General features: G+C 37.3%; 2 protein-coding genes across 2 annotated transcripts; one reads left to right on the top strand and one right to left on the bottom strand.

The window, feature by feature from the left end:
- Positions 1–780: 780 nt before the first annotated feature.
- Positions 781–9,349, bottom strand: dbf4 (DBF4 zinc finger). The gene is made up of 12 exons (XM_053487442.1): positions 8,791–9,349; positions 7,920–8,089; positions 6,976–7,164; positions 6,399–6,449; positions 6,162–6,231; positions 5,893–5,969; positions 5,450–5,495; positions 5,289–5,334; positions 5,042–5,170; positions 4,372–4,492; positions 4,136–4,251; positions 781–3,170 (listed from the first exon to the last, which is right to left on the bottom strand). The coding sequence occupies exons 1-12, from the start codon at positions 8,834–8,836 to the stop codon at positions 2,333–2,335; spliced, it is 1,899 nt and encodes a 632-aa protein (XP_053343417.1). The 5' UTR covers positions 8,837–9,349; the 3' UTR covers positions 781–2,332.
- Positions 9,350–9,572: 223 nt separating this feature from the next.
- slc25a40 (solute carrier family 25 member 40) lies at positions 9,573–19,787 on the top strand. Its single transcript, XM_053487896.1, has 11 exons — positions 9,573–9,888; positions 10,014–10,130; positions 11,402–11,461; positions 11,562–11,668; positions 11,757–11,824; positions 11,988–12,112; positions 14,544–14,717; positions 17,874–17,983; positions 18,728–18,809; positions 18,898–18,978; positions 19,072–19,787. Exons 2-11 carry the CDS (start codon positions 10,034–10,036, stop codon positions 19,206–19,208), a joined length of 1,041 nt encoding a protein of 346 aa, XP_053343871.1. The 5' UTR covers positions 9,573–9,888; positions 10,014–10,033; the 3' UTR covers positions 19,209–19,787.
- Positions 19,788–20,827: the final 1,040 nt, after the last annotated feature.

Here is a 20,827-nt window from a genome sequence, read left to right as displayed (position 1 = left end):
ATTTCACTAATTTCCTGTCAACTGTAGTTTTGGGAAGTTGGCTAGGACATCTACTTTATGCATGACATCATTTTTCCAGTAACTGTTTCCTTGATAGCATTGTTTCACTTATTCACTATATCACAATTTCAGCTTTTCCATTTTAGAAGTTTACATACACTTGGTTGACTGTGCCAGCTTGGAAAATTCCAGGAAATTATGTCATGGACTTAGAAACTTCTGACATAAAAGGCTAACTGACATCATTTTAATAAATTATTCGGTGTACCTTTGGATGGATTTGGATGGATTTAAAACTCTGTGTCTCTTTGTTTAACATTATTGCAAAATCAAAAGAAATCAGCCAAAACCTTTTTTTTTAGACCTCCACCTGTCTGGTTCATCCTTGAAAGCAATTTCCAAATGTCTGAAGATACCATGTTTATCTGTACAGATAATACTACGCAAGCATAAACACCATGGGACCACACAGCCGTCATACCTCCTAGGAAGGAGACGCATCCATTTTATAGAGATGAATGTGCTTTGGTATAATAAACTACAAATCAATCCCAGATCAACAAAGACCTTTTGGAGACACTGGAAAAAACAAAAGCATGGACTCATGGAAGTCTAGTAGAAATCAACAAATATTTAACAAAAAATCTTCCAATTTGGCCAAATTTTACAATTCCCAAAGAAACCATTATACAGATTTGAAGCTTTTTATAATTATTTTTACCTAAACATGTTTAACTTAAGAAGCCATAAAAGTATTGCGCAGTCTAAGGAATGAAACACTTGGGATATAAAGTTATAGAAAATTCACAGATAATCATACAAAGCTAATTACCACTCAGATGTTCAATATTTTCCTATAACAATGCATTAAAAGATTTCCTTCCATCCAGGAACCTCTGTAGTCCAACTAGGGACTGTGGAGGCCAATAGTGACCACTGTACATTTGTACAACTGTGGTGACATTACAGGCAATTTGGAAATGCCAATTAGCCTAATCTGCATGTTTTTGGACTGTGGGAGAAAACCTGGAAAACCACCTAGCATGGGGAGATCATGTAAATTTCATGCACATACATCTGACGGGGGAACTGAAACCAGGACGTGACGACAACGCTAACCACAAAGATGCCGTGCCGCATTTAAAAAGTGTTTAATTGTCTTAAACCACAGCAATTTGTCAATACCCAAGAAGCAAGCTAAGTCTTATTATACTGTATGTCATGGGAACACCCTCTCTCTCACCAGCCTCGCTCATCATTTCACTTGAAGTTAACATGAATAAACAAAATAAGATTAACTGTACAAAACACAGCGTGCTGTGCTGCTGAAAAAAATGGAAAGTGTATAACTTGTCCATCCTTAAGACATCCCCATGATAAATAACTGTTAGAAGTACAGGCACTAAAGACTCCTTCCAAAAACTTCTAAGAATCACCTCCTTATACAAGATAAACAACTACACATCTTTGATTAAAAAAATAAATAAATACAAATTGCAGTCCATAATTCTGTTCATTATTAGGCTAAGATTATTTCCCACATCTACCAGATGTCTCGGTGAACGAGCTGTTACTAAATCACAGAACTTAACAGCAGTGTGGCATAAAAAACTCTCAACAGGATAATGCAATTATCTATAGATGTCCAAGGTAAGAGATAGAGTTTTTAATCATTCGTTAAGTACAAGAAAATACTTACTCATTCTCTATACCCCATATCCCGTTCAGGGTTGAGGGAGGTCTGGCCCCTGTCCCAAGGGACTCGAGGCACAAGGCAAGATACACCCTGGGCAGGGTGCCAATCCTTTGCATGAACCGCACAAGAATGATTTTTTTTTTTAATAGTATAGCTATTAGAATACTGTTAGCTAGCCAAAATCCCCCTCTTATATTGAAATGCTTTGAAAGTAATATTTTATTCTGCGCAATCCCTTCTACAAATATGTGCAAAAATTATTCAGTTTGTACAAGTGCAGTCTGAACGTAGTTTAACAGCCAAAATGTCAAAATGACTAGTTAAACTAATTTGTAAGACAGGTTTCATATTGCTTATTTTCTTTTTACTATGCAGAATTAATTTTACACAGATATTGCTCTATATATACAGTTATACATGAAATTATGTTTTTGTACCTTTATATAATATTTAACTTATGTATATAAAATAATATCTCTGTCCCATATTAACCCTTTCTCAACAGATCATTCATATAGAAGCTCTCTCTCTCTCTCTCTCAGAGATACAGAGGAAATATTGGATAATTTGGAACACACATACACACACGCTTTGCTAACGTTCATTTCATAGTCAGCATCTTTTTTTCTACTAATTCTAGAAACCTTTAAAATCCTCCTCCATGTCATCACTGGACTGGAAGAGCTGTCCTATGTCCAGAGCAGATGCTGAGAGTCTTTGAGACTTGCAGTCTTCTCCGAGACCCTGAAGCGTCTGGTATTCTACAGGGAAATCTACAGAAATCCAACCCATGGACTCAGATGGTGTGTTTCGTTTCCGCCTCCATGCCCGAACTTTTCTTTTCAAGACTCCAGATGGAACGTCTGTGTCCGATAAGGAGAATGTCTCTGTGCCCAGGCGATGATGTGTAATATCGGGTGTTTTGCTTGTATTACAGTCAGGTCTCTCTGTTGTATGTTCTCTAACGTCTAAAAGTAACTTTGGTACATTCTGAATGTCTGACACTGCAGACGGCTCCGACACCACGTGAGACGTCCCTGCACCAAGTGAACAGAGGGTCACACTGAAACCTGCAGGATCTGAAAGTCTACCAGAAAGTTTGCTTTGTGAAGTCCTTCGTTCAGATAGTGTGTGTGATGAAGTTGGGGTCCTTTCCAGACGCTCAGAAAGACACTCTTGTATGGTGTTACACAACGATGTACCCAAATCCTTCTGTAAAGCAGCGTTAGAACTGGATTCGCATTTAAATGGTCCTTGCTTTGACTGGGATTTTTGAAACGCCTCGGACTGTCCTGCCAAGTTCCCTTTAGGACTGTGGGAGAGTTCTCTGGAGCGCTTGCGAGATGATCGCTCGGTGTTGTGAGAGCTCCAGAACGGCATCTCGTCAGTCACATCCTCCTCAACACCCGTTTCTCCTTCTTTTCTTACGACTGGTCCGGGAACGATGAGCGGAGAGGTGACGCTGCACTTCACCCTGCAGAAGAGACATTAGAAATAGTTCCAGTGCTTAAAAATGCAAGTAAAGATCATATACACTGTCTATGTTTTTTTTTTGTGGATTTTTCCCCCTAATTTAGTAGTGTCCAATTCCTCCCAGTCACTAGGGGGCTCCCACATTAAGCTTCTACCACCATTCAGTCAGGAGGGACGCAGATGTCTTTATGTTGTTTATATACAGTAGTGGGAGGAAAAAAATATTTCTCTTGAAAGATCAATGATTTGCAACGCAGCATAGTGTAACATGATGTGTTACATCACATAACATTAGCAATTGTACTGGGTAGCCACAAGGTTCTTAGCAGCATAATACTGGAAATACGAGGGGTGTTAAAGTCAATCTGGGATTTTTGATAGCGCAGAATAACAGAACACATTTATGAGAATAAAACCTCCCTTACAATCCCTTGCTACACTAACACACTTATCCTAGGGTAGATTAAGTTCTCTCAGTAGCCAGAGCCAGGATCTGACTGCCTGTTTTACATCTAAAACGCTGGCCTCCCAGTAACTCCTTTAATGGCCCAAACATATGAAAATGCCCTGGAGCGAGGTCAGGATTTTATTGGGGATCTGGCAGTATCTGTTATTTTATATAAAAACTCTAGTCTGTTCCCACAGATAGATGTGTCTCTTCCACAAGTTGGCAACAAGTTTTGTTAAATTCCGAAGTTGAAGGATCAGGTGGTCCAGTTGCTGAATGTTTACAGGAACGATGGTAGTCGGCTCTGAGCCATTTCGGCCGGGATCATCATTTACAGACGTACTGCCTTCTTTAAAGCTTTTGCACCATTCAATTGTTAAACCGCGGCCAAGAGTCTCAGTCCATGTATCCAGTCCAGGTTTTAGTATTGACCCATAATAGCCAACTAAATCCCTGAGCATGCAGTGAAGTCAGGAATAATGATGCAACTTGTGTGTGGTGGTCATAAGCGGAAATACCTTTTCATTTGAGGGCTAATGTGTACAAAATCACAGGTGAGTCCTGAAATTACTCTGTCCACCACCAGGTACTCCTCACTTGTAGAGAAAGTCTGATGCTGCTCACTTTGCAGGTGCTGTAGGCACAGATCATAAAGATCGGTTAGTCCAGAATTCCTAGATTAATTATGGTTAATATGTAAAGATTATTTCAGGAGATGTTGCAGCTTTTGCACTGGAGGTTGTTTGGTACTTACGGCCTTCAGATTGTCATACTTGACAATGCAGCATTCACAGTAGCCCCCTTTCCTCCGACCCTTTCCTTCACGGCCTCTGTGTCTGTCTTTTCTGCTCTTCTCCCGCCGATCTCCTCCAGACCTGAAGCGAATAACCACAAATTACTGATAGCTAAATTTTATGTTTCACTAAATCACATTCTATTTTTCCCCTGAAAGTTTGACTTGTACTCTGATAATAAAATACCTCTTTCTAGATGTTAAGAAATTTTGCAAAAGAGGAATGAAAAAGAAAATATAGTTGCTATATGTATGAAAAAAATAATGTGGATATATCAACACTGCATGGTATTGTCTTGTCTATAACAGTTTTTCTCTTAAGAATGTCTTTACAGGGAAATAAATTTCAAATATAACGTCAAAAGACCAATTTTTATTATTATTATTGGGCTGTCTAAATATGCAACTATTGTTATATTTAAAGTCAAATCTGCCTAAACATGCACACGTTTGTCAAATTACAATACTTCACTATATTTTGTTATAAAAATATTACTCTATTCAAGCTGTAGCGTCTTACCCTAACAACATTTTGCACAATAAGGGTTTCTGAAAATACTGATGACATCCAGTCAAATGTTTATTTTATTTCGCAAATGAAGACTCTCAGACTGAGCAGGCTAGAACATACCCGTGCACTTTACTCTTTTTCCCAGGTTCATCTTTATCATTTTCTTCCAAGAACGGACTGCAGGGGGCAGCAGATCTGAGGTTACACACAGGCATGTTGGCCATGTGGAGATAAAGGGGACGGTAGTGTCTAAAAAGAAATACATCATTCGAAGGAGAAAAATTAGGGAAAACACGAAATTGTTGACACCTGGGATATAAAGTATTTATTTTACTTCAACAGGAATTTAATTTTTAAATAAATTTACCGGCTAGAGTCCTCCACTTTAACGAAGGGGCGACTCATTCGTCCAGCTGGAAAAAGGGATATTTTTTTTTAAGAATAAAAGAAGTATCACAGAAACAACATGTAATAAGTTATTAAATCTCTCTCTTTTTTTTTGCTTATGTACTGAGAGTGTTCACTTACCTTTGCTTTTCTGGGAAGCTGTCCCACCTGTGTGCTCAGGCTTGGCCTTAAAAAAAAAAAAAAAAAAATTCCACAAGAATAAAATGACCGACAGACAAATACGTAAAACGAGTAAAATTCTAAAAAAATATTGTACACAAGGAGAAAAGCCAACTCAAAACATTCATATATAGTATAATAAAAATCCTTTCACTGGTTTAAATTGAGGTTCCTAATTATACAAGGTAAAATTCTTGCTAATTTAATCACCAAACTTAGTTAATCAAAAATTGTATATGTACATATTTTGCATAAACATTAATACAGTAGTACCCTAAGTCTCCTGGGATAAGCTTCAGGCCCCCCGTGACCCTGAATACAGGATTAAGCGGTATAGATGATGAGTGACGATTAATACAGTATATTAATAATTTATCATGTTAGAGTGAACATCAGTCACTTACAGCTTTCTTCACCGAGTGAGTCGCAGCTCTGACTTTGGCGATCGTGCTTTTTTTCTTGTCAATATAAGAAATTACATCTGGTTTTAAAAAAGAAAAGGAAAAAAGGGAATCAGCTACAATGAACATCAACAGAAATAATAAATAAGCATAAAACTGGAACTAATACAGTGTTCTGCTTAATCAACTTTTACTTTGTAGTCCAAAATTTAAATAAAGTATTTGAATTAAAAGCTTTGAAAAAATAAAGCTCAGTGAGATCAGGTAAATACCATCAATGTGGAGGATTTTTACACCCCATTCAAGTGCATTAGCCAGGATTCTGTTCATCTGAAAACGCTCCTAGAATTTTGTAAGAGGGGGGAACAAACAAAACAAAAAAAACAATTAGTAAAAATGAGTAAACTGATTAACGTTTCCAAACAGTTGGTAAAAATCCATATTAATAATAATCAGAGGAACTGCAGGTGGGTTTGGCTAGAAGCGTCAAAGTAAACAAAAGCACTCACTTGTTCCTTAACGACCTTCTCCACTAAGGATTTCCCTCGGCTTACAAACACCTGTGAAATACCGAGCAGAGATGATAAATTACTGCAGGTTTTTAACCCAAACTAAAAAAAATATATGTTAAAAATGCAGTTTTATGCTTTGCAGAGGAAAAATTAAAGTGTGCTGGGGCTTATTTCTATTTCTTTCCTCCAAAAGTGTAGTTAGACTACTGCGTTAGTTAATGCAAAACAATTATTTTAATTATTTTATTTCACCTGGATTTTAAATCTCTTTAAACAAAAATATCATAATATGTAATATTACTATTTTAAATAAACATTGTCTCTTTTTTGTCCCGTCAGACAGGGTTTAGTTTGTGAAAGCATTTAGGAAAACAGCATGGTGTTGTGCAGTGATATTATTAATTCCTTCATAACTAGCGATATGCACAACAGAAACTGTTTACAGATGAAGGTAAGAGATATCTCTGTGCGTATGCAGGTATACACAATATAAGGATGTATAGTCAGAGGTCCACATATTTTTATCCATATTGTATATAAATTAGAAAATTTGATTTTAGATAAGTCTCCTCACCGTGTCAGCGGGACCCTGAGAGCTGCCCCGGGGGCCATGACTGTCCCTCCTGCTGCCAGGATGGGGGGAGCTGAGACCCGAGTCTGGACTCGGCACCGGGGAGTCGTGAACGAGTCGCCGTACATGTCGAGCTTCAGGTTTATTGGACACCAAATAGCGAATCTCTTTACTGAAGAACTTTTCCACCGTCTTAAAAAAAAAAAAAAAGACACAAAATACCATTAGCAGAAACATTAGATAAACAATAAACATACACAGCAATGTTTTTGCTTCTGTATGTACTGCTTGAAAAAGTAAAATGAAATAGTTAAGTAGACGGGGGATGTACCCATCCCCTACTTGAAGCTGCTTTATTCTATAACTAAAAAAAAAGAAGAAAAAAAACCACCAAAGGTGTATAATCTCCTCAGAACGAGATCACTATTTACTTGCAAAGAGGCCTGACATTGTCCCATTCTCAACAATCACAGTGCTTAAATAGGATCATACATAAGTATTATTCACTCACTATTATCAACAACAAAGGCCAATCAATCAGGTGAAAAAAAGTCATTCATTTAAACACAAAAAGAAATCCACCCAAAATTACTTACATTTTAATATTTATGATCAATATATAACATTTGGTTATGAAATGCATAATTTTATAATGAAATTCTGGACTGAAGTTTTTGGCTTTACTGGTTTTGTTGACAAATTGGTCAATATTGTGCTGCTCAACTATCTTTTTATAGTGGTGGTATAAAGGTGGTGCAAAGCCTTAACTTTTGTGCTAATACTGTCAAACTCTCATTATGTACTCATTTAAAGATTTCTTTTTTTTTTAAAATAAGCAAAATTAAATAAGTAATTACATAAGCAAGCAAATAAATAAATATCACACATAACTTTAAAACCAACCAAAAAAAAGTTAACTGTTATTAAAAGATTTATATTGTACTCACTCCTCCAAGGCTCTTGATATCAGTTTCTAAAGCCTGGCTTCGTTTATTACATGGCAGATCCAAGTAAAAGATTCGCCCAGCTAAGGGCTTCTTCTGAACAGGCTCACACGCTGGATGATGTTTTCTAATAGATGCAACTTTTTTGTGTTCACCGTCATCCAGTTTTGGGTCTGTACATAAAAATATGTATTTATAATAAGAATAGAGTGATTCAGCACTTAATGAGAGCAGCTTAATGGACATGCCTATCAAGAAACAGAGTACATTTAAACATACAGTTAACTAAAAGAACAAAAGTCTTTGTCCACAGAACAGGCTGAATTAAATGCAATGCCCTTGTATTAAGGCTGATTATTTCTATGTGAGGCTGTCTAGATTTAATACAACCTGTTAAAACTGCCCCCAAAAAAAGAAGAAAAAGAAAAGATGGACAAAATATAATATATTCTGAGCGGTCTGAAGATGACATTTAACAGTTATTTGTTATTCTGACTCTTTAAACATGGCAAACAGAAACAGCAATTTCCCTGAACTTTCTACTTGTATATAATTTTTTTCCTTAAAATTGAAAATTTAGTTTGCATTGTTATTGCTCTAATCTCCCTGTACTTAGTGAGGACAATTCACGTTAAATCTTATATGATTATCTCTAGTTTGTTACATTTGAGAATCATTTAACATATAACACAACATAAATATAAAAATACATTAAAATATTAAATATGCTTTGTGTTATTCTCATTTTCCTAACATGGCATATGGGAACACTGAACAAGACCTGAGGAGGATTTTATACCTTTCATCTCTGTATATTGATTGCTGTCTTAGTGAGAAGGTTACAAAAGAACTTAAAATAAATCTTAGTACTTACCTTGAAATGTTGGTTTTGTAGATCTGGGGTAGCTCTGGTGTTTCATTACAGTTTTGGAATTTGCTAAGAGCTATCCTTAGCCACCTTGACCATAAAGTAAAGCCAAACGCATGTGTTTGTTTGTTTATTTTTTTATTTACAAACTCACGCGCTGGTTAAAAAAAAAATAAACATGCCTATTTTAGGACCAAGCACATTTAAGTTAGGTAACTTTTCCTCTACGCTGAACTCTGTTCCAGTTGCTAGGCTTGGTGTCGGTATCAGCTCATCCGCATCTACAGGCCGAGTGTTTTAAATGCGCCCCGTTTTTTAAACTGGATAAACGTTAAACCGGAAGTTCAAACCCGGACGAAGCTAACAGCTAGCCCACAAACTGCACAATCAAGTCTCCGCGAAAGCTCATAAACTTCCTACACGCAACTCGCCTCTTTTGTTCATATTTGTCATTTATTTATTTTTTTTATCTGCAAAAATATAAGACCACATACAGAAGTTTGTTTTTGTTATCCTCTAACCTGACACCAAACAAAACAATTCCAGTTTCCCGCGCGTCAGATGCACTTCCTCCTTCTTCGAATAAAAGATTTACGCTTTAATTTCACAGAGACACTTTCGGCCTTGACTCATGTCAGCAACCTACAGAATTTCCACTTTTCAATAAAATAATAAATAAATATCATAAATATATAACGAACTTACAAAATGGATTTTAGAGAACGAACACTCGTTTTGTACGCATTAGATGTGACGAATGTGAGGCGCTGAAAATGAAGATAACAGGAAAGGACCATGCTGTCATGTGCCGGTGTTAAAGAGAACTTGAACTTCCAGGCGAGCAGGTCGAGAGGGGACGATGTCTCTGGATTGTATCTGATTTAACTTACATACACGTCTATCTAATGCTATCACTGTGGAGATCTAGTTGAGCCCGAATGGACCTTATAGTAATTGCATAACTAATCGGCTGTCTTTTTAGAAGAAAAACAAAAAAACGTTTCAGGACACTTAAAAATGTCCCTGAAGATCGCAGGACTGGATTTAGGAGAGGACACAGGAGTTCCAGATTTAAGTACGGAACTAAGTAAAGACTAAACCAAGGTGAGACCTGGACGTACGTTTAGATTTTGTTTAGTAAGACACCTGTGTTTTTGTTCTAGGCTATAGACTAGACTTGCTCTAGACGTTATAAGAAATGATTGACATGTCTCCTCTTAATGTGTCAGTTTAAACCAGGCAGCTTGTGATGACTTCTCAGAGCCTTCAATCCAACATGGATAATATAACCCCAGTTCAACAGATGATGGCTTCCTGTGCTGGGGCTTTGATTACATCATTGTTTGGTAAGTTTACAAGAAACTAAAACTTCTATCAGGTGGCACGTTGGTTTAGTGGTAAGCACTACCGCATTGTACCTTCATGTGCTGGGTTCGATTCCTGCCTCGGGGTCTGTGTTTGTGGACGCTGCATGTTCTCCCCAAGCTTGGTGGGTTTCCTCCGGGTATTCTGGTTTCCTCCTACAGTCCAAAGACATAAAGGTTAGGCTAATTGGCGTTCCCAATTGTACCCTGCAATGGATTGGCACCATGTCCAGGGTGTAACCCAAGTCTCCTGGGATAGGCTCCAGGCCTATCCCAGTACGTATTATGTTGAGCATACGTAACCTACACTGGTTATAATAAATATTTTGTTGATGCCATTATATTGAAGTAAGGGTGCACAAACTTTTACATGACACTATTTGCTGATATGTGTAACATAGATCATATCATTACATTGGTGCCTGTAAATGCTGTAGGCGTAAATAAGTGAACGGCCAGTTCTCAAACTCGACGTGTTGCAAACAGGCAAAATGCGCAAGAGTAAGGCAGAGGTGGGCAAGCCACCACGCATCAGCACAACGTGGGATCGGATTGTAGAGGTAATGTTTAAAGGACAATGAAGAAACTGGATCACCTACATTGAACTACATTAAAATGCCCTCCGACAGGTTTGTTTTGTTTACAGTAGCATTAGATTCATGGTGCTGTTGTTATAGAGAACATCACTCTGTTCACATGAGCAAGTATTAACACTTACTGTGGATTACCATTGGTCGATTTACCTGCTACACAAGGGCGTAACATTGGATTCACCGTTATGGGGATTGAGTTCCCCACCCACGAATAGTTTACAAGGACAATGAGCACTCCAGAAGATTATTTTACAAATTCATTTAAAGACCAAGAGAGTGCTGTAAAAAAGTATTTTCTGATTTATTTATTTTCGCATATTTGTCACGTTTAAATGATTCATATCATCAAACAAATTAAAATTTTACACAAATATAACCTAGAGAATGTAGTTTGGCCACAATTCCTGCACAGCGAGAATGCCAGTTATCGCAAATGCGTGATTGGCAAAACCAGTTATGAGGCAATTAATTTTTCACATAATGCCAGGTAGGTTTGGACAGCTTTTGTCCCTTAATAAATAAAATCATTATTTAAAAAGTGAATTTTGTTTTTATTTGGGTTATTTTTGTGTAAGTTTAAAATTTGTTAATTGTTTTTAGTCAGTTGTCTGTTATATAGAATAAAGCATTGACAAAAAAAAAATTTATTCTATTTTACAGTAACTCCTTTCGATGTCGTAAAGACCAGACTCCAGGCACAGAAGAATCCTTTTACCAAAGGTTAAAAAAAAAAGTTTGTGTTTTGTACCAAAATGTGTACCCCCCCCCTCCCCCTTCCTTTTCCTTATCCTTTTCCTGAACTGTTCCTTCTGTCCCACAGGTAAATGTTTTGTGTATTGCAATGGCCTGATGGATCACATATGTGTGTGTGAAAACGGGAACGGGAAGGCTTGGTACAAACCCCGGGGTCATTTCAACGGCACCCTGGTGAGACTCTAGGACATTTCGTTATGGAATTGTAAATGCGCAGCTGTGTGAAATCCATGATCATAATGTATAATATTTTGTGATACAGGATGCCTTTATCAACATTATCCGCACGGAAGGGTTCAAGTCGCTGTGGAGTGGTCTTCCTCCAACACTGTTAGTCTTTTTTATATATATATCTATAAGTAAGAAACCTGGCTAAAGGAACGCCGGAGTCACGTTTCCATTTTTAGCAACGCTATTCTTATTCCACATTGTTGACCCCATTTTTACACCGACGTTAACGCTTCATCATTTTATTTGTATTTCTTTCCAATAGAATCATGGCGGTTCCAGCTACCGTCATCTACTTCACCGCATATGACCAGCTCAATACAGCTCTCAAGCCCTGGTTAGAGGACAGGGAAGACCTGGCACCGGTAATAGCTGGAGGAACAGCTAGAGGTAACCTTTGACCCCCATGTGTTAGCAGTAGAATAAGTCTAACTGATCCTTTAGTCTGGGGTGTGTTAGTGTTAGAGGTATATAATACGTGCAAATCATCAGCCCAGCATAATCGGGTCGACTTTAGCTTTTATTTAAGCTCAAACTGAAAAACCTTTCTTTACTCGGGTGCAAAAGTAAAAAGAAAAAAAAAGCATACGTTAAAAATTAGGGTACCAACAAAACATTTAATATGATGTTTCACATGTGTTGTCTCTCATAAATAAAATTAAATATAGGTTACTGTTGTATCTTCATAACAGTAGATGACTGATCTATCATTTAGGGCAAAAGTTTGTGCACCCTTACATTAAAATAATAATGCTTAAAGGTTTCAGAAATAAGAAAATAATAATAATAATGAACGAGCATTTCTGGGTTAAATATTAATTATAAAAACAAAAAATAATTTATTTAATATTATTTGATTAAAAAAATTAGCATCCCATATTTGGTTACAAAAATGGATACAAATCGCTGATTTTTAATTAATTTTTTTAAATAATTAAGAAGCTGTTAATTATTACCTGTAATGTGAGATTAACTTTTTAACAGTATGCATACCCTTTAAAAAAAACTTTTTCTTTTTATGTTTAGAATTTTGTGTATTCAGGCATACAGAGAGAGTCAGAAGTTTGGACACACCTTGTAATTGAAGTTTTTTTTGTTTTGTGATTTCTACATTCAAGAACAATACTGGAGATTTCAAATCTTTGAAAGAACACAGATGGCATTATGTAATTAGGTATATAAGTAACAGCAATAACAGGAGTTGTTATTTTAAGACGCAGAGGTGGAACAGTTTGTACGAGAACGGTATGTAGTCAGAAATAAAGATCATTGACGTTAGAAGGTGTGTCCAAACTTTTGACTGGTCGTATACAGTATGTGTATGTTTTGAGTTCTTGAATTTCTTCTCTTTCTGAACAATCTTTTTTTTCCCCACCATTTTGTATTTGTATCCGTAAACCACTTTTATATCCTAGATATCTCGATATCTGATATGGTTTTTACCCCTCTACAGCACAGTAAAAGGTTAATATTTTTCCTTTACAGTTCCCACCTTTTTCCGAGTTGACTCAAAATGCTTACATAACAAGGCTTGATAAGTAACAGTTCACTGTAATAATCACTTCACACCTTCAAAAACTCACTCGAAGAAATGAATTGGAGCGTAGCAGCCGGGACGCCAAACCTTTTGAGCTTTCTAACAACTTTTGGCTATAAAAAGTTATTTATCAAGTACACAACATGAAATGAACATGGACTTCTGTTTAATAAATACACTGCCGACATCAGCGCTCAACTGTCTTAACCTTTGCTGAACACCTATGAATAGATTGGGTAAATATTAAATGTGTCGTGTACCTCTTATGAGCACTGCCAGATAGATTGCAGGCATGATGCAACCTCTTCGAGATATTACCGCAACCACCCACGCACATGAAGTGTGTCCATCTCTACAGAGAGCGAGCAATGCAGGGCTTTTAACTCTCTAGCTCTCCTACATCGTCATCAATACACCCTGATCAGCTTCTAATGCACCGTCATCTTGTAGATCCCAAACTGCCTGAGTGCAGCATGACAAGGCATGGGTGGTATACAGTGGATGCACTCCATCCTGAGCATGTCTCTACTGTTCTACACTGGATTTCTCCTTAATGTGACTATTAACCTATGATGAGTAAAAAAAAGTAGTAAACCTGCTCATGATCGGGAGCCTGTCTCAGGGGACTAGGTGGCGTACTTGGATGCTTGATGCCTTTCCTGATGTAACCCTGTCCACGTTATCCATGCTTGAGACAGGTTCTAGTGGTGTACAGGCGGGTGCAGGGTCAGAGGAATCTCAGTGGTTAAAGTATTGGATTATGGTCAGGAAGGTCCCAGGTTCAAAACCCCACCATGACCAAGTTGCTCCTGCTGGACCCTTGAGCAAGGCCCTTAACCCTGAATTGCTTGGATGTATAATACTGGATAAGAGCGTCTGCCAAATACTGCAATGTAATGTAACACTCCACTGGCTGGGGTTTGGGCTGCTGTGGTCAGAGTGCCGTATGCTTGGGACCAGTATACCAGGGATCCGACCAAAATGTAAAGTCTAATCAATAGATATTAACAATAGATTAAAATCTAAAATTCTCATAGAATGCATTAAAACTATTCCATCTATTTTAACACGGATGAAATCCTGTTGCATTTTTTTCTTTATACTGTGTATATATATATATATATATATATATATATATATATATATATATATATATATATATATATATATACACTGTATATATGTGTGTATGTATGTTTTCATGTTTTATTTTTTTCCCCTTTAGACCAAAGCCTGGGCTGGCTGAATATAACCCTTGATTGTGAATGTGTGTGTTTGTTGCAGCGGGCTCCGCTACTTTGATCAGTCCATTAGAGCTGATGCGAATTAAGCTGCAGTCAGAAAGGCGCTCGTACAGAGAGCTGAGCTCTGTGATCCGCCTGGCTGTCCATAGTGAAGGCTGGCTGTCTCTCTGGAGGGGACTCGGGCCCACGCTGTTCAGGGACATACCATTTTCAGGTAAGGAAAAAAAAAAGATAGAGAGCAAGAGGGATCTAAAAGCCACTCATTTATACACAAAACAGTTTTTGATTTAGATAGCACAAGTGCTGTCTTGTTTGGCATGTGAAATAAGTGATTCATACAGCCTCTGGGTGGCGCTCAAACAAAAGGAGTGGGACTGGAGACTTTCGCATAGATCTTTTCAGAGAACAGTAGCTTAAAAGTGCTTGAAAAAGTTATGCATGCTTAAAAGTGTGCCCTAGACTAGTTTGCATGTTTATGTGATCTACATAATAAGATATGTCAAAACTAGGGCTGAACAATTTAATCAATCTTTTGTTGGTCAGGTTTTAATTCATAATATAGTCACACTTTTTAAACTATTTGGGTAAACTTCCAAACAATAAACAAAAAATTTTTGTGGAAAAATTTCCACAAATTCTTTTAAAATATTCAGCTTTTGCAGAAACAGAAAAGCCCTTCCATCTTCTGACGTGTACATTTTGCAAGAGTATCGCTTTTTCTTCTTTTGAATTTAATGGACGGTTGATGCCACACTGCCAGCTACTGGACAGGGGGTGTAGGGCAGAAAAAAGATAATTGTTTTGTATCAGAGACACAAAGAAAAATGTACATGTCAGTATTTATTAAATACTTATAGTAATTTTTAATACTTTACAATTTGTAAGAAATAATGTAATCTCTAAATCATAGCTCTAATCAAAACATATAAAAGAAGGAAGATGTTAGGAAAATATTCCAAAATGGTCTTTTAAATATTTTTATTTTTATTGGTGCAATAACTTTTATGCACTGACCTCGCCTCTAACCTCAATTGGTTCCTTTACTGTTTGGAATAAAGACCTTATAACCTTATGTAATTTTAAACAGTGAATAAAAAAGATGACGTTTTGACTAGATAAAAATATATATGATTAAAAAAAAATAGTTAAATAAATAAATAAACCTCAAGTAAGTCTCATGAGAAAGCACATTGTAGGAGAAAGCAGTAAATAGAGTTTTGCCCCAAGTTTCAGCCATTTGGACTTGAGTAAGAATTCTGTAATTCAGGAAAATCTGAGAAACTCAATTGATTAGCATTAATAGATAATAAAGAAATTGTTTCTTTAATAATGAGTGTTCGTTGCAATGTGATGCTTAATAGTATGCTGCTACTAAAAAGAACTTATGAACTCTAAGTTATTTTTTAAACATATTAATACAGCGGCAAATACAGTTTTTTCCATATTTTTTTTATATTTCAACTCATCTTCAAAGTGATTTAACTTCCCCATCCCATCATTTTATGGCACTTGCAATTGAGCTTTGGAGCATCCTTCAGTGCTGCTTGAGATGCTTTGACAACCTGATTGGAATCCACCTGTCCACCAGAATTCATTGAACATATTTATTCAAAGCACACACCGGTGTTAGTCTAGAGGGTGTACTGTATATGAGAGTGAAAACAAAACCATGAGGTTGAGAGAATTATCTATAGACCTGCAAGCCTTGATTGTGTCACAGATCTGAAGACGAATACAGGAAAAATTTCTGCAGCATTGAAAACCCACGAGAGCCCCCATCATTCTTAAATGGAAGAGATTTGGAACAACCAACAGTCTTCCCAGATCTGCCCAGTCATGCTGAGTAATCAGTTATAAACTGCCTTGGTCAGAGAGATAACCAAGGCTTCAAGGATCACTATAAATCAGGGCCCGTATTCCCAAAGCTTCTTAGAATTCTCTCAAAGAGCTCCTATTTTAGCTTAAAAAGTCCTAGCTGGGAGTCCTAGACTAAAAGTGATTTAGGAAACTTCAGAGCAACTCTGAGTAAGGAAAGTACAAAAACCTTTATCTTAGTGAGGAGGTGTTGTAACCCTGGATTTTGGATGTTATGTAGCCAACAATCCAAGAGAGATGGAATGAAGTAAAACAACAAGAAAACCAAATTGGACAGAAGAGCAGTGTTTACTTTTACATTCAGTGTTTGAAGAATATTTCTACTTTCCACCATTTTGTCCTCTGCTATAGAAACTCTTAAGCCTCTTAAAAGTCCTCCTCTTTACTTTTAACAGTTTTTACCTTAGGAGCTGTTTTTTGGGCTAAAATGTTTCTTGAATCATTTTTTATCTTTACTAAGATTTAATCCTAAATTTAAGGGGAAAGTCTTAGAAAATTGCATAATTTTAAGAATTTTCTTTGAATTTTGTCACTAGGAGCAACTTTTAGGCTTAAGAACCTTTGTGAATACAGGCCCAGATCCTGAGTTTCTTTGTGGAGATAGAAGAGACTTACTGTATAGAAGAGCACCCATCACTGCAGCCATTCCTCACTGAAAGGCACATGACCGCCAGCTGGGAGTTTGCCAAAAAAAAGTTCCTGATGGAGTCTCAGACAATGAGAAACAAAATCTCTCTTATCTGATGACACAGTTCCCCACACCATGTGAAGAAAATGAGGCACATCACCTTATTAACACCATTGTTACAATCAGACATGGTGGTGGCGGCATAATGCTTGAGGATATGTTTTTTAAATGGATGCAGATAAGGAATTCCTGGGTGAAAACCTTCTACTCAGGATCTCAAGCTTGGGTGACAGTTTACATTTCCAAGGAGACAACGATCTGAGGTGTACCGCTAACAGCACACAGGAGAGGCTTCAGAAGAACTCTGTAAAAGTCCTGGAGTGGTCCAGCCAAGAATTCAGACCTGAAACCAATAGCGCAACTTTGGAGAGACCTGAAAATTGCTGTGCACGGATGATGGCCATCCAACCTGGTTGAGCTTAAATAATCAGGCCAAGAAGAAAGTTCCAAAAGATACTGTAAATATGCCATACATGTAGCAACCTTTAACAAGCAGACTTCAGGCTGTCATTGCTGCCAAAGGTGCCTTAACCAAGTACTAAATTATGTCTTTTTTTAAATGTATTTTTGATATATTTTTTTAAATAAATAAACGAAACACTCCAAAGGATTTAAATCCATTTTAAAAAAATGTGGAAAACTTTAAAGCATCATTTCGTCAGCCCTCTAAGTCATGATAATAAAGATTTATCAGTACTAGGTATAATTTCTGTACTCTTTCTTTACAGGGCCGTTTGTTTAAAATTTGCTCCACATCATTCCCTGTTATATTGTAGCATACTGATCTTGCGCCACCTCTGTTTTCAGCCATGTACTGGTATAACTATGAGAAAGGTAAAGCCTTGCTGTGTCAGTACAACAAGACGAATGAGGCGACGTTCGGCATGGCCTTCATCTCAGGAGCGGTGTCCGGATCTGTAAGTCTGCGCTGTTCACTACACAATAAGTAGCTTAGGGGTATAAAAGACAAATCCTAAATTAAGATTGAACGGTTACTCCTATTTAAATCAGGATCAGGTTTCAGCTAATTATGTAGAGGCAGCAGCACAACTCATAAAACCATGCGCATACAGTACACGTCAGGGGCCTGAGGTGTGATCTCTGTGGCTTTCATCGTGGCATGGTTGTCAGTGACAGATGGGCTGCTTTGAGTATTTGCGAAACTGTTAATCTTCTGGGATTTTCATACACACAAAAGTTTACACAGTATGGTGCAAAAAAACAATCCACTTTTATTTGGGCAGAAGACAACATCAGCTTCCTCTTATTTCAGCCAAGAACAGACATCTAAGGGGGTTCATTTGAACATACAGGACAAATCAGGGGAAACTCAGTGGCTAAGGCATTGGACTAGTAATTAGAAGGTCCTGGGTTCAAACCCCAGCACCACCAAGTTGCCATTGTTGGGCTCTTGAGCAACTGCGCCTGCTCAGATATATAATGACCTAAAATGTAAGTCGCTCTGTATAAGGGTGTCTGCCAAATGGTGTAAATGTAAAAAAAATTTGGGAATAACCAATAAGTAGTAGAGGTTTTTTTTTTTTTGACTGTTAGACCTACACCTAGGAATAAAATAAACTAATAGCAATAAGACATAATCTTCTCGTTAGTTCGCCACTGTAAAAAAGGAAAAGTTGAACATCCTGTTTGTCCCTCATCAGATTTCTACAACTCTAACGATGCCGGTGGACGTGGTGAAGACCAGGAGGCAGGCGGAAATGGGTGAACTCCGGGCTAAGACATGTAAGTTCTCAAAACGGCAAGATGTTGAACACAGTTAAACTGAATTTTCAGAGGCTCATATTAATAACAAGCATGTTCGCTTCTGTAGCGTCGCCTCAAACCTCGTTTTCAACCTTCAGCGTGATGAAAAGCATCATGCGAGAGAGCGGCGTCAAAGGACTCTTTGCAGGTAGGAGTTCTCGATGAATAGATTATTATGCAAAACTAAGTATTTTTTTTCATGCAGCTTGACATTTTATGTTTCTCTCTCTCTCTGTGTCAGGGTACCTGGCTCGGATGATGAGAGTGGCTCCGGCCTGCGCTATAATGATAAGCACGTACGAGTTTGGCAAGGCCTTCTTCCGCAAATACAATGAGAAGGAGAGAATGGGTCTCGCCCTGTACACGACCAACAACTAATCCTTCCATCATGTGTCACACTCTATTACTTTAAATATGCACACACATTTGCTTCGCCTGGGATCCAAACCCATGTTGCAAACATTCACCTACTGTAGTTATAATGCATCATGAATACGCTGAATAATGTAGATACAGATTTGGATGAGTTTCATGTGTGTGAAGAAAGTTCGCACCTTAACTTCTAGTTATTTTCTTGCTTGAAAATAAAAATCCAACTTTCACTATGATGAAAACCATGATTGACAATTACACAGTACAGCGTCTATTCAGTGCAGTAGACAAGGAATAATACTCAATATTCTGTTACAGTAAGGAGTTACATACTGGAGATACAGTACAGTATTAAACTTCAGTTTGATCATTAGATATGTTTTATCTAATTCTTATGTCTAGTTCTAATAGATTAGCCCCTCCATTATAGACACGATTTTATATTATTCCTATAGCAAAAACAAATGTTTTTATAAAATCTATTTTAAGCTATCCAGGTGAGATTACACTCAAGCTTAACAAGTTTATCATGTTCTTGTCATTTTTTTAAAACATGATGTAAATGTAATTAATTTAATCTATTAAATGATTAAAGGTTTTGAATATTAGACTCATTGATTTCAGTTGTTTATAACCATAATGTCAAGTTTATGTCCAGATTCAGATTGTATACAAGGGGCGTTCAAGTCAAACCGGGACTTGTAATGAATTTTTGGATGAGTAAAAAAAATTTTGAGTAAAATTTATTGACATTTAGAGGAGACTTTAGGCGCAGTATAGTGCCCATGGAAGTCATTCCTGTGAACATTCAGCAAGTGGAACGTCTGATTCTTAACAATTGACAGATAACTTGTTACCAACTTGATACAAGAAAAGTATCTGGATCTGAGAACTATACATACAGTCACCAACACTACTAATACGTTACACGAACTCGGCTGGGAATTATTGTCATGTCCCTCTTTCAGTCCTGACCTTGTTCAAAGCCATTTCCACATGTTTGAGCCATTAGAGGAGTTCCTGGGAGGCCAGTGTTTCAGATGTGAAACAAGTAGTCTCTGGCATACTGAGAAATCTTTCTACTTTGATGGTATCCAAGCACTAGTAAAACGTTGTGATAAGTGCATCAGTGTAGCCGGGGATTATATAGAGAAATAAAGGGAGTTTTTACTTAATAAGTGTGTTCTGTTATTCTACACAACCAAAAATCCCAGTTTGACTTGAATGCCCCTCATATTTGCCGGTTTAGCCTGGAATGTATTTAAAAAGATTAGTGTGTTTGTGTGTGTGTGTGGCAATTTGTGCTATATTGATGCTTCTCTGAGATTGAACCAGACAGGCTGGCCTTTGGTCGCCACAGGCATAAGTAAGACTTGAGTCCCCATGATTCTGACATTTTTAGGAAAATCTTTTATACATTTAATCTAAAAATGATAAATCCTTTGTTCTTCACACCTGCTGGAATAAGGTGGACATAGAATCAAAAAGACCTCTGCAGTGCTCCGGTGTCACTCGCCTTAATCCATGCTTCCTGATTGTGTACAAAAATTTGCCACAGAAGTTCGCATTTTACCTGAGAATTTCAGAGTTTTGGCCATTTTTGTCCAGAGGTCGACACACCAGCT

Source organism: Clarias gariepinus, chromosome 26 (genome assembly GCF_024256425.1).
Source record: "Clarias gariepinus isolate MV-2021 ecotype Netherlands chromosome 26, CGAR_prim_01v2, whole genome shotgun sequence".
Classification (NCBI taxonomy): domain Eukaryota; kingdom Metazoa; phylum Chordata; class Actinopteri; order Siluriformes; family Clariidae; genus Clarias; species Clarias gariepinus.
The sequence above is the reverse complement of the archived record's forward strand: the minus strand, read 5'-3'. Positions and strand labels throughout refer to the sequence as shown.

What these genes read in the sequence shown, in the direction of transcription:
- slc25a40 (XM_053487896.1), top strand. Translation starts at nt 10,034, where the DNA reads ATGACTTCTCAGAGCCTTCAATCCAACATGGATAATATAACCCCAGTT. An exon ending in TTTGATTACATCATTGTTTG is followed by an intron (nt 10,131 to 11,401) that starts GTAAGTTTACAA and finishes TCTATTTTACAG; the next exon opens with TAACTCCTTTCGATGTCGTA. An exon ending in GAAGAATCCTTTTACCAAAG is followed by an intron (nt 11,462 to 11,561) that starts GTTAAAAAAAAA and finishes TCTGTCCCACAG; the next exon opens with GTAAATGTTTTGTGTATTGC.
- dbf4 (XM_053487442.1), bottom strand. Translation starts at nt 8,836, where the DNA reads ATGAAACACCAGAGCTACCCCAGATCTACAAAACCAACATTTCAAG. An exon ending in TACAAAACCAACATTTCAAG is followed by an intron (nt 8,090 to 8,790) that starts GTAAGTACTAAG and finishes TTTTATGTACAG; the next exon opens with ACCCAAAACTGGATGACGGT. An exon ending in AGCTTCCCAGAAAAGCAAAG is followed by an intron (nt 5,335 to 5,449) that starts GTAAGTGAACAC and finishes CCCTTTTTCCAG; the next exon opens with CTGGACGAATGAGTCGCCCC.